General features: G+C 36.2%; 1 protein-coding gene across 1 annotated transcript in view; it reads left to right on the plus strand.

Moving 5' to 3' along the window:
- The window catches only part of DNAH12 (dynein axonemal heavy chain 12), a gene marked incomplete at its 3' end in the record, with an annotated part of 226,000 nt that overhangs the window by 26,065 nt on the left and 181,326 nt on the right, over positions 1 to 18,609 (plus strand). The window contains exons 5-11 of the mRNA XM_079713687.1: positions 10,276 to 10,465; positions 11,110 to 11,182; positions 11,788 to 11,946; positions 12,160 to 12,355; positions 15,124 to 15,312; positions 16,386 to 16,542; positions 17,194 to 17,285. Of these exons, the coding sequence (XP_079569813.1) occupies positions 10,276 to 10,465; positions 11,110 to 11,182; positions 11,788 to 11,946; positions 12,160 to 12,355; positions 15,124 to 15,312; positions 16,386 to 16,542; positions 17,194 to 17,285 (1,056 nt within the window). The remainder of the gene's footprint in view (positions 1 to 10,275; positions 10,466 to 11,109; positions 11,183 to 11,787; positions 11,947 to 12,159; positions 12,356 to 15,123; positions 15,313 to 16,385; positions 16,543 to 17,193; positions 17,286 to 18,609) is intronic.

The raw sequence follows: 18,609 nt of genomic DNA on the forward strand, positions 1-18,609 counted from the left end.
ATTGGCATTGCTCATTTGGTTGATGAAGACATATTGACAGAGTTGTTGTTGCCATGTGGCTGACAGGGTCTTGGTGCTCCGGTTGGCTGTCAGGCCTGTGTCTCTGAGGTGGGAGAGCTGAGTTCAGGACATTGGTCCACCAGAGACCTCCTGGCTCCACGTAATATCGAATGGTGAAAGCTCTCCCAGTGATCTCCATCTAAACGCTAAGACCCAGCTCCACTCAATGACCAGCAAGCTACAGTGCTGGACACACTATGCCAAACAACTAGCAAGACAGGAACACAACGCCACCCATTAGCAGAGTGGCTGCCTAAAATCATAATAATGCCACAGACACCCCAAAATACACCACTGGACTCGGCTCTGCCCACCAGAAAGACAAGATCCAGACTCGTCCACCAGAACACAGGTACCAGTCCCCTCCACCAGGAAGCCTACACAACCCACTGAACCAACCTTACCCACTGGGGGCAGACACAAAAAACGGGAACTACGAACCTGAAGTCTGTGAAAAGGAGACCCCAAACACAATAAGTTAAGCAAAATGAGAAGAGAGAGAAACACACAGATGAAGGAGCAAGGTAAAAACTCACCAGACCAAAGAAATGAAGAGGAAATAGGCAGTCTACCTGAAAAAGAATTCAGAGTAATGATAGTAAAAATGATCCAAATCTTGGAAATAGAATGGAGAAAATACAAGAAACGTTTAACGAGGACCTAGAAGAACTAAAGAGCAAACGAACAATGATGAACAACACAATAAATGAAATTAAAAATTCTCTAGAAGGAATCAATAGCAGAATAATTGAGGCAGAAAAACGGATAAGTGACCTGGAAGATAAAATAGTGGAAATAACTACTGCAGAGCAGAATAAAGAAAAAGAATGAAGAGAATTGAGGAGATTCTCACAGACCTTTGGGACAACATTAAACCCACCAACATTCAAATCATAGGGGTCCCAGAAGAAGAAAAGAAAAAGAAAGGGACTGAGAAAATATTTGAAGGATTGTAGTTGAAAACTTCCCTAATATAGGAAAGGAAACAGTCAATCAAGTCCAGGAAGCACAGAGAGTCCCATACAGGATAAATCCAAGGAGAAACACACCAAGACACATATTAATCAAACTATCAAAAATTAAATACAAAGAAAAAATATTAAAAGCAGCAAGGGAAAAACAACAAGTAACATACAAGGGAATCCCCATAAGGTTAACAGCTGATCTTTCACCAGAAACTCTGCAAGCCAGAAGGGAGTGGCGGGACATATTTAAAGTGATGAAAGGGAAAAACTTACGACCAAGATTACCCAGCAAGGATCTCATTTGGATTCGATGGAGAAATTAAAACCTTTATAGACAAGCAAAGGCTAAGAGAATTAAGCACCACCAAACCAGCTTTACAACAAATGCTAAAGGAACTTCTCTAGGCAGGAAACACAAGAGAAGGAAAAGACCTACAATAACAAACCCAAAACAATTAAGAAAATGGTAATAGGAACATACATATCGGTAACTACCTTAAATGTAAATGGATTAAATGCTCCAACCAAAAGACATCGACTGGCTGAATGGATACAAAAACAAGACCCATATATATGCTGTCTACAAGAGACCCACTTCAGACCTAGGAACACATACAGACTGAAAGTGAGGGAATGGAAAAAGAAATTCCATGCAAATGGAAATGAAAAGAAAGCTGGAGTAGCAATTCTCATATCAGACTAAAGAGACTTTAAAATAAAGACTATTTCAAGAGACAAAGAAGGACACTACATAATGATCAAGGGATCAATCCAAGAAGAAGATATAGCAATTGTAAATATTTATGCACCCAACATAGGAGCACCTCAGTACATAAGGCAAATGCTTACAGCCATAAAAGGGGGAATTGACAGTAACACAATCATAGTAGGGGACTTTAACACCCCACTTTCACCAATGGAAAGATCAACCAAAATGAAAATAAATAAGGAAACACAAGCTTTAAATGATACATTAAACAAGATGGGCTTAATTGATATTTATAGGACATTCCATCCAAAAACAACAGAATACATTTTCTTCTCAAGTGCTCACGGAACAATCTCCAGGATAGAGCATATCTTGGGTCACAAATCAAGCCTTGGTAAATTTAAGAAAATTGAAATCGTATCAAGTATCTTCCAACCACAACACTATGAGACTAGATATTAATTACAGGAAAAAAACTGTAAAAAATACAAACACATGGAGGCTAAACAATACACTACTAACTAGCAAGAGATCACTGAAGAAATCAAAGAGGAAATCAAATAGTAGCTAGAGACAAATGACAAGGAAAACACAACGACCAAAACCTATGGGCTGCAGCAAAAGCAGTTCTAAGAGGGAAGTTTATAGCAATACAGTCCTACCTCAAGAAACAAGAAACATCTCTAATAAACAACCCACCCTTGCACCTAAAGCAATTAGAGAAAGAACAAAAATAACACAAAGTTAGCAGAAGAAAAGAAATCATAAAGATCAGATCCGAAATAAATGAAAAAGAAATGAAGGAAACAACAGCAAAGATCAATACAACTAAAAGCTGGTTCTTTGAGAAGATAAACAAAATTGATAAACAATTAGCCAGGCTCATCAAGAAAAGGAGAGGGCTCAGATCAATAGAATTAGAAATGAAAAAGGAGAAGTAACAACTGACACTGCAGAAATACAAAGGATCATGAGTGATTACTACAAGCAACTATATGCCAATAAAATGGACAACCTGGAAGAAATGGACAAATTCTTAGAAAAGCACAACCTTCCGAGACTGAACCAGGAAGAAATAGAAAATATAAACAGACTAATCAGAAACACTGACTGTGATTAAAAATCTTCCAACAAACAAAAGCCCAGGACCAAAAGGCTTCACAGGCGAATTCTATGAAACATTTAGAGAAGAGCTAACACCTATGCTTCTCAAACTCCTCCAAAATATAGCAGAGGGAGGGACATTCCCAAACTCATTCTATGAGGCCACCATCACTCTGTTACCAAAACCAGACAAAGATGTCACAAAGAAAGAAAACTACAGGACATTATCACTGATGAACATAGATGCAAAAATCCTCAACCAAATACTAGCAAACAGAATCCAACAGCACATTCAAAGGATCATTCACCACGATCAAGTGGGGTTTATCCCAGGAATGCAAAGATTTTTCAGTATATGCAAATCAATCAATGTGATACACCATATTAACAAACTGAAGGAGAAAAACCATATGATCATCTCAATAGATGCAGAAAAAGCTTTTGACAAAATTCAACACCATTTATGATAAAAACCCTCCAGAGCACAGGCATAGAGGGAACTTTCCTCAACATAATAAAGGCCATATATGACAAACCCACAGCCAACATCGTTCTTAATGGTGAAAAACTGAAACCATTTCCTCTGAGATCAGGAACAAGACAAGGTTGTCCACTCTAACCACTATTCTTCAACATAGTTTTGGAAGTTTTAGCCACAGCAATCCAAGACGAAAGAGAAGTAAAAGGAATCCAAACTGGCAAAGAAGAAGTAAAGCTGTCACTGTTTGCAGATGACATGATACTATACATAGAGAATCCTAAAGATGCTACCAGAAAACTACTAGAGCTAATCAATGAATTTGGTAAAGTAGCAGGATACAAAATTAATGCACAGAAATCTCTTGCATTCCTATACACTAATGATGAAAAATCTGAAAGAGAAATTAAGGAAACACTCCCATTTACCATTGCAAGAAAAAGAATAAAATACCTAGGAATAAACATACCTAGGAATAAACCTACCTAGGGAGACAAAAGACCTGTATGCAGAAAACTATAAGACACTGATAAGAAATTAAAGATGATACAAACAGATGGAGAGATATACCATATTCTTGGATTGGAAGAATCAACATGTGAAAATGACTATACTACCCAAAGCAATCTAGATTCAGTGCAATCCCTATCAAACTACCAATGGCACTTTTCAAAGAACTAGAACAAAAAATTTCACAATTTGTATGGAAACACAAAAGAGCCCAAATAGCCAAAGCAATCTTTTTTCCCCCCTTAGGTTAATTTTTATATTACTAATCATTGTACTGCTATAGCTAAATCAACTAAATATAATTTTATGTAGTGTTGCTCAAAAGATCTACAAACAACATGGCTGATGCTTACCTTAAAAAGGAGCATTTTTAAAATAAAGGAAGAAAACAATTACATTCCAAATGAATGGCACTGGGAAAAATACATATTACCAGTAACATATTTAGACAGAGAGTATCAGGTGCCGATTGGTTTCTCTTATATGCATAAGAGACTTGAAGAAGATCTTGAAAATAATGTTCCTCCCTCTAAATTTTTAGCTCCTACATAGTGTCAGATGTTATAATTGATATGAAGGATAAATGCGTTTAGGCAAAAGTAAAAATCCACATACAAAGTAAAATAGCAAAATCTGTAGAGACTTTGTGTAGAAGGCTTTCTTCTCTTGTGGTAACATCCTTTAGTACATATCCAGGATAGACTAAATTGAAACAATATATTTGGATACAGTAGCAATCCTTTCATATACTCTTACTAAATATTATAAAATTCCAAAAATACATAAATATTCCTTGTACCATGCATTATGCTCCATTTTGGGCCTGATGAGGTTGTGGTTACTATTTTAACAGTTAAACAGTGCACCTCAAAAGTTCTGCCATCTATACACAGTGAATGGAGACAGTGATGTGAGCTGTAGAGAGATGGCAAACTACCTTTAAAGTGAAAAGTTTTTATGGAGTGTCTCCAAATTAGAGGAGAGGAGGATACAGGGTAGGGGAGATAAGCAGGGTAAAACAATTTTAAAATGACACTGCTTAGGAGTATATATTTAACGATAGCTACTATACCTTGTCTATCCTTTATCCTAATCTGGAATACCTGCATGTTTGTGCAAAATAAAGTTTCTGCTTTATAGGAATAGGAGCAGTGTGTTAGGAAAAGCATGTTCTCAGTCAGGGGAAGATGTGAAGACATCTCTCTCGTAAGTGCTATTTTATTTGGTAACTCTTTTGGCTACATCACTATATGCTATTTCAACCTTCTTATCACTGGGGCAGGTAGCCAAAGCAATGCTGAGAAAGAAAAACAGAGCTGGAGGAATCAGGCTCCCTGACTTCAGATGATACTACAAAGCTACAGTAATCAAGACAGGAATAAAAACGCAGATGCAGAGAATGGACTTGAGGACACGGGGTGGGGGAAGGGTAAGCTGGGATGAAGTGAGAGAGTGGCATGGACATATATACACTACAAAATGTAAGATAGATAGCTAGTGGGAAGCAGCTGCATTGCACAGGGAGATCAGCTCTGTGCTCTGTGACCACCTAGAGGGGTGGGATAGGGAGGGTGGGAGGGAGATGCAAGAGGGAGGAGATATGGGGATATATGTATATGCATAGCTGATTCACTTTGTTATAAAGCAGAAACTAACACACCATTGTAAAGCAATTATACTCCAATAAAGATGTTTAAAAAAATGACCACAAATAACTAATGTTGGTGAGGATGTAGAGAGAAGGGAGCCCTTGTTCACTGTTGGTGGGAACATAAATTGGTGCAGCCACTATGGGAAACAGTGTGGAGGTCCCTCTAAAAACTAAAAATAGAACTACATATGACCCAGCCATTCCATTTCTGGGTATATATCCAAAGAAAACAAAAACACTAATCAAAAAGATAAATGCACCCTAATGTTCACAACAGCATTATTTACAAAAACCAAGACGTGGATAAGGAAGATGTGAATTTATATACATATATATAATTTATATACATACATATATATGTAATGGAATAACTCAGCCATAAGAAAGAACGAAAATTTTCCATTTGCAACAACAAAGATAAACCTGGAGAGTATTATGCATAGAGAAATAAGTCAGACAGAGAAAGATAAATACTGTATGTTATCATTTATATGTGGAATCTAAAAAATAAAACAAAGGAATATAACAAAACAGAAACAGACACACATACAGAGAAAAAACTAGTGGTTACCAGTGGGGAGAGGAAAGGGAGGAGGGGCAAGATAGGGGTAGGGGATTAAGAGGTACAAACTACTATGTATAAAATAAATAAGCTATAATGATACATTGTATAGCACAGGGAATATAGCCTATATTTTATAACTTTAAATGGAGTATAATCTATAAAAATTTTGAATCACTATGTTGTACATCTGAAACTAATATATATTGTAAATCAACTATACCTCAAGTTAAAAAAGCACAGTCCGGGACTTCCCTGGCTGTTCAGTGGTTAAGACTCTGCACTTCCATTGCAGTGGGCATGAGTTTGATCCATGTTCGGGGAACTAAGATGCTGCGTGCTGCGCAGCATGGCCAAAAAATAAAAAGCACAATCCATAAAAAACCCAATAAATTTTATTTCATAAAAATTAAAGGCCTGCCGATGCAGGGGATACGGGTTCGTGCCCCGGTCTGGGAAGATCCCACATGCCGCGGAGCGGCTGGACCCGTGAGCCATGGCCGCTGGGCCTGCGCGTCCGGAGCCTGTGCTCCGCAACGGGAGAGGCCACAACAGTGAGAGGCCCGCATACCGCAAAAAAAAAAAAAAAAAAAAAAAAATTAAAGGGCTTCCCTGGTGGCGCAGTGGTTGAGAGTTCGCCTGCCGATGCAGGGGACACGGGTGCGTGCCCCGGTCCGGGAAGATCCCAAATGCCCCGGAGCGTCTGGGCCCGTGAGCCATGGCCGCTGAGCCTGCGCGTCCGGAGCCTGTGCTCCGCAGCGGGAGAGGCCACAACAGTGAGAGGCCCGTGTACCGCAAAAAAAAAAAAAAAAAAAAAAAAAAAAAAAAAATTAAAAACTATAGCTAGGTGAAAGATTCTGTTAAGAGGATGAAAAAACATGCTACATACTGCAAGAAAATATTCACAAATCACATATCCAACAAAGGACTTGTATCTAGAATATTTAAGAACTCTCAAAACTCAACAGGATAAAAACAAAAAATCCAATTAGAAAATGAGTAAAAGACATGACTAGACATTTTACCAAAGAGGATATATGGATGGCAAATAAGCATGTCAAAGATGCTCAACATTATTAACCATTAGGGAAATGTAAATTAAAACTGTGCTGAGTTATCACTACATACCCATTAGTTGGCTAAAATAAAAAATAGTGACAATTCCAGCTGATTTTTGATACTGCTGAATATTCATTTCCTTTTAAATGCCCTTATACTTATTTTTCTAGTTCTCTAAATATTATTTCTCTGTCATCTTCGTGGGTTTCGCTTCCCTGCCTGACTGTGGCCCACTGTTCTCTTTCCTTGAATCTTCCTGGATGATTCTCTTCTGATTTCAAGTACCTTCCATATTTTGATGACTCCCATAGATTTTGATGCACAAATACCTCAAATTCAACATGTCAGAAAAAATGAACTTATCAGCTTCTTCCATAAGACGTCTCTTCCTCCTTATTCTCTCTTCTAGTTACCACTATTTACCCAGTCACTCATGCTTAAAACACCTGAGTCTTAACTTCTTTTTCCCCCTCTCTGCCATACAATTAGTCCCCAAATGCTACGAATATTTCTCCAATCAATCCTCTTTTTGTCCTAGCCTTAGATCAGGTCTTCCTCTTTCGCCTTGACTACGATAGCCATCAGTGGCTTCCCATAACATGCAGAATTAAATCTTAATGTGTATGCAAGGCTTTCTGTAATATGACTCCTACCTATTCCCCTGCCTCTCCTCTCGCCACGCTCTGTATCATATTTTATGCTTCACCAACGTGGACTTTCTTATTCATCCTTGAGGAAACATAATCTATCTATCTATCTATCCATCCATCCTTCCTTCTATCATCTGTCTATCTATCTCAAAAACCATGAGTTTACACTTATGCCTCCTATTCCAATTTAATATCACTGGGTTCATTCTAGTCTTCCCTCTTTCCTTATTTGTTGCTCCCTTCTCTCACAGTCAGAAACCTAGCTTTTATGAACCACAGTATATTTACTTATTTTGTTAAATTCTAGAATACACATAAACTTTTTAAATTGCTAACCTATAACATGTGAAAAACCTACTCTGCACCACCAGGGAAGTCCCACCATCTTAACTATTTTAAAATGTACTGTTCAGGACTTCCCTGGTGGCTCAGTGGTTAAGAATCCGCCTGGCAATGCAGGGGACACAGGTTCGAGCCCTGGTCTTGGAAGATCCCACATGCCGTGGAGCAACCAAGTCTGTGCGCCACAACTACTGAGCCCATGTGCCACAACTACTGAAGCCCACATGCCTAGAGCCCGTGCTCCACAACAAGAGGAGCCACCGCAATGAGCAGCCGGCACACCGCAATGAAGAGTAGCCCACGGCAACTAGAGAAAGCCTGTGTGCAGCAATGAAGACCCAATGCAGCCAAAAATATATATAAATTAATTAATTAAAAATAAATAAATAGAGGCTTCCCTGGTGGCGCAGTGGTTGAGAATCTGCCTGCCAATGCAGGGGACACGGGTTCGAGCCCTGGTCTGGGAAGATCCCACATGCCGCTGAGCAACTAGGCCCGTGAGCCACAACTACTGAGCCTGCGCGTCTGGAGCCTGTGCTCCGCAACAAGAGAGGCGGCGATAATGAGAGGCCCGCGCACTGCGATGAAGAGTGGACCCCGCTTGCCGCAAGTAGAGAAAGTCCTCGCACAGAAACGAAGACCCAACACAGCCAAAAATAAATAAATATTTTTTTAAAAAGAAATAAAGTATACTGTTCAGTGCTGTTGAGTATTTTCACATTGTGCAACTAATCTCCAGAATATTTTCATATTGCAAAACTGAAACTCTACACTCATGCAACAACTCTCCATTTCCTTTTCCCCCTAGTCCCTGGCAAGTGGCATTCTATTTTCTGTTTTATGAATTTGACTACTGTAGATACCTCATATAAGTGGAATCATAAAGTGTTTATCTTTTTGTCATTGGCCTATTTCATTTAGCATAATGTCCTCAAGTTTCACCCATCTCCTAAATTTTTCTTTTTTTTTTATCTCCTAAATTTTTAAGCATTCTTTCCCCTTTATTTGAGATATGCTTTATAATATTTTCTCCCAGATTGTCAGTAGTCTTTTGACCTTTTTTATTATGATGTTTTTAAAACATGCAAACATTTTAATTTTATGTAGTCAGAATTTGTCAATCATTTTTTCCTTTTTTGTACCTGGAATTTGAATCATAGTTATAAAGTCTTCCCCTATGCTCAATTATAAGAATTTTATCAGTTTTTTTCTGGCCTTGTATAGTTTTATTGTTTAGTTTAATTAAATTTCTGATCTATTTGGAATTTATTCTTGTGTATGTTGGAAGATATGTGTTAAATTTATCTTTTTCCAAATGGCTAACCAGTTGTCCCAGAAATATTTATTAAAATCTTTATCTTTGCTTCAGTGATTTGGGGTACCACATTTATCATATGCTACATTTTCCTATGGACTGAATCTATTTCTGGACTTTCTAATTTTTTTTTTTTCCCAGTGGTCTGTCTATTCATGTACCTGTACCACAGTATTCTCATCACGGAGACTTTATAGTATGTTTTAATGTCTCCTAGGGATAGTTCTTCCTTATAAATATTATTTCTCAGGGATTTCTTGGCTATTTATTTTTCCACTTGAACTTTAGTCTCTACTTGTCTAGTTTCTTAAAAATGTGTATAGATATTTTTATTGGTATTGCATTAAATTGATTTTGGGACAACTTTAAATTTTCATGATGTTAAAATATCTTTACCAAGATCAAGTACTGTCTTTCCATTTGTTCATGTCTATTTTTGTCAGACTACTCATTGTTATGGGAGAATTTTTGAAATTACATTATGATGCTATTATACCAGAATAGTATCTCCAAGAGAGTGGGGCTTTGTCTGTTTTGTTTATTCCTATATCCTCCGCATTTGGAACAATACCTGAATATTTGTTGAATTAATGAATATTTGTTAAATGAAGGAATAGTAAGTTAGATTAAGGATGTTTGTTTTGCCTTGAGAAAGTGAAGAGTATACTAAGAACATTAATTTGGAGAGAATTCATCATAAATAAAAATATAAAGTAGTTTCTTTGTAGGTTGTACTTTTGGATAAAATATTTTTATTCTGAAAACATGTTATTTTTCATAATATTTTTACTCTGAAATGCTACATTTCACATGTATCATTGAAATACTATACCATTTAGAACATTTAATTTTTTCTTATTACTTTCTCAGTTCAACTATATTTATTTGAAACAATGTGTAGAGAGTAGTCCCATAGTACCTATTCAGCAGGAATGGCTGGATCACATGCTAATGCTGATACCTGAGTCTTTAAAGGAAGGGAAAGAAAGAGAAGAACTCATTCAAAGTCTCATAAATGAGGTGTCAAGTGATTTTGAAAAAAGCATGAAGAGATATTTGGGTAAGTGACATTTAACACACGCCAAGCTTGCTTGTTTCCCCACCTCTCCCAATCGAAAGTAGAAATATGAATAATGAACATTATATGTTTAGCTATATGTATTTCTTAGATATTTTTAAAGTTTTAACTTTGAGCCTATAACCTAGTCAAATCTTTGTAATTTAAGGACACTGTTTTTAAGGGTACTTTTTGTAATTTTTATGTGCTTAATAGCTTTTTAGTTTTTTACTTTGTCTTTATGGTTATACTATTTACAGGATTGTAAGAAAATATTAATGTGTTTGGGGAGATTTATTAGGGATTTAACCTTTGCAGTTTTAAATTGGATTAATTTTTTTAAGTGGCCATGCCAGTGACCTTTGAATAGATAAGATGAGAAAAACTGAGACTTATTAAAGCTTTACTGTATCTGAATTCACCTCCAAAGCAGGGCCAAAATAGTACCAAGAGCATGATTTTGTTTCACATAAGGGATTTTTTTCTTATACTCATTTTGATTCATATTAAACTGTACTATCCATTATCAAAAGTTAGAAACTTTGATTTCAGTTAAGTCTTGCAAAGATTTTCAAGAAGTATTAACCTATCTATCTATCTATCTATCAAATATATGTATATATATACTTTTTTTTTTTTTTTTTGAGTGAGGAGTGTTCTTGTGAGACCTCCAGTTAAATGGCTTGAAGATGAAGGAGGCCCTTTACCTGAATCCCCTGTGTAAGTAAAATTTTTATAAAACAGTACTGTATCTAGGTTTTGATAACAGATTGAAAATAAACTGATCTTACATTCAAGGTTACAACTGTGAAACTCAAAAGTGTTTTGAAAACATGTAAAAAAATAGTACTACTGTTTTTTTTTTCCCCCAGAGGTATCCTCTACATTGAACTTATCTAGTTGTTGCTTATGCAATTAGTGGGAACATTTATGGATGTATAACTCAACTTGGCCTTAAGTAAGCTTTGGAGTATGCTAGACAGATTTCTCCGTCTCTTCTCCCCAATCCTAAGGACTGAGTTTGTTTATCTCTACCCAGGGTAACTGAGCCAGAGCACAATGGAAGTTAGAGAGCTCATGTCTGGCCCATTAGCCTGCCTTACCCACAAACGATCTCTGGTCTCTCCAAAGATAATGAACTCTCAAAATCTTGATGTATTTTTATTACATGCTTATCTCCTAAGTTTCCCATTGCTGAGTACATTTCTCTCTTCTCAATCCCCAGTCTTCTCACTTTGATACTAATTCCATGTCATAAATATTATTTCCTAAAATTTAGAATGTATCATTTGAATCCTGTTTGATATGGTGTTTTGCTTTTCCAGAGACCTGGATTATTCTAAGCTTTGGCATTCTAACTATCTGCAGACAAGAAATCAAATATTAGCTAGTTTGTACATTGTTCATCCAACTATGAAAATGTTATTGGACCTTGGTTATACAACATTTGCCAATACCGTTTTGCTAGACTTAACTGGAATTAGGTAAAATCCCATATTTATTAATTAACATTTAAAATTTGAATGTCTCCTGCTTGAGTCTTTATATTTTGACTATATAATTTAAAAAACTGATTGATAAATACTCAGGACTTTTCTTAGGTTAAAAAAATTTTTAATTTATCTTACTTTTTTCAACAATTTTGTATCATGACCAATATCTATTGTTTGCTTTAAATCATTTTTTTTCATAAATAGAGGTAAAGGCCCAATTGATTGTGAATCACTGAAAAATGATTTATCAAAACAAGCTAGAAAGGCAGAAGAGAAGATAATAAACACTTGGTATCCAAAGGTTATAAGTCTCTTTACCAAGAAGGAGTCACTAGAAGGCATTAAACCTGAGAAACTGGATGCATTTTATAACTGTGTTTCCACACTTATGTCAAATCAGGTAAATAGGTTTTGTATATTTTAAATGATAATGTTATTGAAGTTACTTTAGTATTTTAAATAAATCTTCTTTAGATATAGTACTATATAATTATTTTGAAATAAATTAAGAAAGACTTTTACTATAATTTTGTTTAAATAACTTTAGCAGAAAAATGCTTTATTTCTGGAAGCAGCCTAAAAATGAGAGGTAAGGGCTTCCCTGGTGGTGCAGTGGTTAAGAATCTGCCTGCCAATGAAGGGGACATGGGTTCGAGCCCTGGTCTGGGAAGATCCCACATGCCACGGAGCAACTAAGCCCGTGCGCCACAACTACTGAGCCTGTGCTCTAGAGCCAGTGAGTCACAACTACTAAGCCTGTGTGCCTAGAGCCCTGCTTCGCAACAAAAGAAGCCACCGCAGTGAGAAGCCCGTGCAACACAGCGAAGAGTAGCCCCCACGTGCTGCGACTAGAGAAAGCCCGTGCGCAGCAATGAATACCCAACACAGCCAATAAATAAATAAAATCTAAAAATAATAATAATAAAAATAAAAAATAAAATGAGAGGTAAGGCTAAAAGTATGTGTCAATATTATGATTGATTACTGGATTCATGCTTAAAAGCTATAAGCTAATTATCTATAGCTTTATTGGAGTAAATTAACAAAAGTACTATCCTAGTGAACATATTTTTTTTTTTTTTTTTTTGTAATTTTAAATGATGTAACTACAGAAGACCTAGATTATCTCCATCCTGTCAGGATCTACCGCATTCAAACCATAATTATTGGGGGGGAAAAAAGGACAATATATCCACTAAAATCGTATTTGGAAGCAACACAGTTTAGAGTAGAAATTATTACTCACTATGTATTAAAACCACTTGTGAAGATGGAACATTTATTTATTTATTTTTTTCTGTTTTATAACACATTTAATCAGTTATACATATACATATGTTCCCATATCCCCTCCCTTTTTTTTATTTTTTATTTTTATTTATTTATTTATTTTATTAGTTTCTGCTTTATAACAAAGTGAATCAGTCATACATATACATCTGTTCCCATATCCCTTCCCTCATGCATCTCCCTCCCTCCCACCCTCCCCATCCCACCCCTCCAGGCGGTCACAAAGCACCCAGCTGATCTCCCTGTGCTCTGCGGCTGCTTCCCACTATCTATCTACCTTACGTTTGGTAGTGTATATATGTCCATGCCTCTCTTTCGCTTTGTCACAGCTTACCCTTCCCCCTCCCCATATCCTCAAGTCCGTTCTCAAGTAGGTCTGTGTCTTTATTTCTGTCTTACCCCTATGTTCTTCATGACATTTTTTTTTCTTAAACATATTTTTGAACATATTTTTGAACTTATGAAATTACAAGTTAATTGATTCTCGTTTTGTTCTCAGTAAAATCTTGGTTCGAAACGTTATTGATCGTCTTTAAACGACAAACAGAAAGAATATGAATTTTATACAATTATTTTATGGGATCCTTGAATTTTTACTATTGTAGAAATGTAATCCTAGAAAAATAGTTTTGAATAAAAACTTTTCCTTTTGGTAAAGACCTCCAAAGATTCCATGAATTTTGCTATTTTTTTTAAAACACAAGTAGAAGGACTTCCAAGCCTGCTGTATTTTTTTAAATTAATTAATTTATTTTTATATTTATTTTTGGCTGTGTTGGGTCTTCGTTTCTGTGCGAGGGCTTTCTCTAGTTGCGGCAAGCGGGGTCCACTCTTCATCGCGGTCCGCGGGCCTCTCACTATCGCGGCCTCTCTTGTTGCGGAGCACAGGCTACAGACGCGCAGGCTCAGTAGTTATGGCTCACGGGCCTAGTTGCTCAGTGGCATGTGGGATCTTCCCAGACCAGGGCTCGAACCCGTGTCCCCTGCATTGGCAGGCAGATTCTCAACCACTGCGCCTCCAGGGAAGCCCAAATTTTGCCATTTTTAAAGGGAATTTTTATATATATATATATATCTGGTATGTAATACTGTAACGAATATACATGATTTCCTTTTTACCTTTATCCTCTTAAGAGGACTATGATTATATGATAAGAAGTAAAGAGATGAGGAATGTTTTGAAGATTATTTAGATATATGTTTGTCTACCTTGCTTAAATTTCTAATAGTTGTTTCTGCAAAAGAAAGCATTATTCATACTTTGGTAACTTATAGTGCACATTTCTAAGTTCCAGTGGCTTCACTCTCACCTAGTGATGTGCTGGAAATCTGACCCCAGGAGAAAAAGCCCTGGTTTGTAGTGTTTGCCAATTTCCATGGGGTAAATATTCCCACCATGGTGATTTTCAAGCATCCAAGAGTTTAGTATCTGGCTCACAAAATTCTTGAATGTTTAACAATTGGCTATTATAATTGTAGGAGCTAGCTCTAGTACACTACTGTCCCTTGCCCCGTATACATGTCACCTCATGACACCCCCAAACTCAGGTTTCAGGCCTCTCCTCCCCTCAATCTTTACTATATTGTTGGGTCTTCTGGAACTTTTTCTGTACCAGGGACAGAATTACTAAAGGATGTAGAAGATTCTGAGTTTGCCATTTTAAGATTGTTGATATTCTATAGAAAAATTAAAGTTTGTATACATTGTCCTATTTATTTTAGACTATATTTATTAAGAACATATTGTGCTGAATGAAGATAATTTTCAGGACTAAATGGATTGGTAGAGTGAATTAATTATAGGCAATAGGTTACTGATTTTAGTTAAAGGTTCAGTTTGTACTTTCTAAAGTAATAATAACTTATGGCATCATGCAGCTAAAAGAGCTCTTAACGAGAACTGTAGAAGGATTTGTAAATCTCTTTGACCAAGAAGATCAACGAGGGCTGCCAATATTTAAGATGGAATTGATGTTTGATGATGATAAAATGGAATTTTATCCTACTTTTCAAGATTTGGAAGGTGTTGTTTTGGGTTTGGTTGAGCGAATAGCTGAAGCTATGCAGGTATTTCTTTTTTCTTATCCATTGAGTTTCTTTTTCTTTAAATTTTTATTGGAGTATAGTTGGTTTACGATGTTGCATTCGTTTCAGGTGTACAGCAAAGTGAATTTGTTATACATATACACATACTCAGTCTTTTTTTTTAGATTCTTTTCCCATATAGGCCATTACAGAGTATTGAGTAGAGTTCCCTGTAGGTCCTTATTAGTTATCTATCTTATATATAGTAGTGTGTATATATCAATCCCAATCTCTCAATTTATCCCTCCCTCCCCCTTACCCCCCGGTAACCATAAGTTTGTTTTCTACATCTGTGACTCTGCCCATTGGGTTTCTTTTTTTTTTTTTTTTGTGGTATGTGGGCCTCTCACTGTTGTGGCCTCTCCCGTTGCGGAGCACAGGCTCCGGACGCACAGGCCCAGCGGCCATGGCTCACGGGCCCAGCCGCTCCGCGGCATGTGGGATCTTCCCAGACCGGGGCACGAACCCGTTTCCCCTGCATCGGCAGGCGGACTCTCAACCACTGCGCCACCAGGGAAGCCCCCATTGGGTTTCTTTATATGGCCTTTTTTGAACTTTTAAATTGACTTGAAGCTCTATAAAGTGTATATGTACATAAAATGTTATAACTCGTTGTTTTCTTTCCATCCTCCAGGTTATTTTAAGTTAAAAGTGCTTTCTATTTGAGAAAGTTTCCTGGCTTGAGATGACTTTTTTCTTCTTATAAGTTTTATTGCAGTTATGAATTGATATTTTTGTGCATGTCTCATGTTCCCTACTGAGTTGTGAACTTCTTAAGGACAAGATCCAAGTCATGTTTGTTCTTTCTAGAGCTTTCTAGTATAATCACTTCAACATTATAGTTCCTCAATAAATATTTGTTGAATGATAGAAAACTAACCCAACTAAGGTTTTATATTAGACTACGACAATTTTAAATCATTATTTTGCATCAAGTTATCTTTTCTTGGACCGCTGAAATCTGAAATGAATTTTTAAAAGTATAGTATAAGATCTACATATAGATCAATTGAACAGATATTTATTTCATGAATTGTCATTTTTATTTATGTTAGAATGTCCAAACAGTACCCTCTTGGCTATCAGGAACTTCAACAACTGTGAACCTTGACACAGAACTTCCTGAACATGTATTACAATGGGCTCTTGATACACTGAAGGTGGCAGTACATCATAACTTAGAAGGTGCAAGAAAACATTATGAGACATATGGTATATATGACACATAATATTATATCTCTTTTTTGCCATAAAGGAATGCCATTTTATTTTTACTAGAATTTGGTCAGTTATTTGCTTGTCTGGATCTGTCATGAAAGAGCAGAGAGCCAGAAGTGAGCATAGGCATGGCTTTTGGCAGAGTCATGGATCAAACCCAAGAAACTTGAATTCTGTTGTTCAGTCCAAAGGGTGAATGTTAACTGGAGCAGGGTCATAAAGCCAAAATGTAGAGAGAAGAGTTGTTGGCATAAGGAGAAAGTTAAATCAAGGGCAAAAGCAAGGTAATTTCTAAGAATAGTTTTGAAGAGTCTGCAGCTCAGTAGCCTCCTCAAGTGTGTTATGGGCTCAGGATAGATAGTTGTTATTTGACATTCTATTAACCAAAACCTTTTATTGACTGGCTTATCTGTACCTCTAAGTTATTTTACATACCCTATTATCTTTATTTTAAAAGTCTTCCTTTAACCTGGTTTGCTTATTAAGTCTATTTTATGTTATTCTGTCTGTTCCTATTAGTGTATGTTAATAGTCTATTAATAATATTTAATTGAATAGGCTACTCCATTCTATGACTATATAAAAAAGCACTTTACCTTTTTATGAGGGTGTTACTGAGATTTAAGTTAGATTATTAATTTTCAGTTGAAAAATACAATTGGCTCCTTGATGGGACTGCAGTTAAGCTGATAGAGACTTTTCAGGCAGAAGATCATACTTTTGATGAATACACAGAGGTAAGTGTTAATTCTGTTTTTCATTAATGTCTTTGAATTTCTTTTTAAAATTAAGATCTTTTTATTCTAAAAATAAATGCTTCAGTCTAAGTTAACAGAATTTCTTATTCAAAACGTCATTTTAGTAAACTTATATGTTCATCTAATAATTTTCCTAGTCATTCATTTAACTCATTCATTGATTCAACAAAAATATCTTTCATCACATCCAGAGACATAGCAAGATTTTGGTGATGCAAAAATAAATAATACAAAAGCATTATCCTCAAGAGCTTATATTTGGCATGGAAGCCAGACATCGAAATAACAACTGTAATATACTGAGATTAGTACTAGAATGGAGATAGGGACAAAGTGTTGTGGAAGCTCACAAGAAGGAATGATTACTTTTGCTTTTGAAATTGGTGGTGTCTAGAAAAAGTGAAAAGCGGGCTGGACTTTGAAGTAGATGTTTATAGGTGGAGAAGAGAGGAAATGTAACATAAGAAAAGGCCAAAAGTATTTAGAGGTGTTCAGAGAACGTCAAATAAACCCCAAATGGCTGAAGAGTAGGTAATTAGGGATACAATATATGGGGTATTTTGTGTTTCCATACAAATTTTAGAATTAATTGTTCTAGTTCTATGAAAAATGCCATTGATGCTTTGGTAGGCTTGCACTGAATATGTAGATTGCCTTGGGAAGTATGGTCATTTTAACAGTATTAATTCTTTTACTTCATGAGCCTGGTATATCTTTCCATTTGTTTGTGTTGATTCAATGTCTTTCATCAATGTCTTATAGTTTTCAGAGTACAGGTCTTTTACATCCTTGGCTAGATTTATTACTAGGTATTTTATTCTTTTTGATGCAATTGTAAATGGACTGTTTTCTTAACGTCTCCTTCTGATAGTTCATTATTAACATGTAGAAACAGAACAGATTTCTGTATATTAATTTTGCATCCTACAACTTCCCTGAATTTATTTATTACTTCTTACACTAGTTTGGTGGTGTCTTTAGGATTTTCTATATGGGTTATCATGTCATCTGCAAACAGTGACAGTTTTACTTCTTCCTTTCCAATTTGGATGCCCTTTATTTCTTTTTATTGTCTGTTTGCTGTGGCTAGGACTTCCTATACTATGTTGAACAAAAGTGGTGAGAGTGGGCATCCTTGTCTTGTTCCTGATCTTACAGGAAATGCTTTCAGCTTTTCACCATTGAGTATGACATTGGCTGTGTAATATAGCCTTTATTATGTTGAAGTATGTTTCCTCTATACACATTTTTTTGACAGTTGCTATCATAAATGGAATTTGCATTGTGCCAAAAGCTTTTTCTG

Source organism: Hyperoodon ampullatus, assembly GCF_949752795.1.
Source record: "Hyperoodon ampullatus genome assembly, chromosome: 10".
In the NCBI taxonomy this organism is placed as follows: domain Eukaryota; kingdom Metazoa; phylum Chordata; class Mammalia; order Artiodactyla; family Ziphiidae; genus Hyperoodon; species Hyperoodon ampullatus.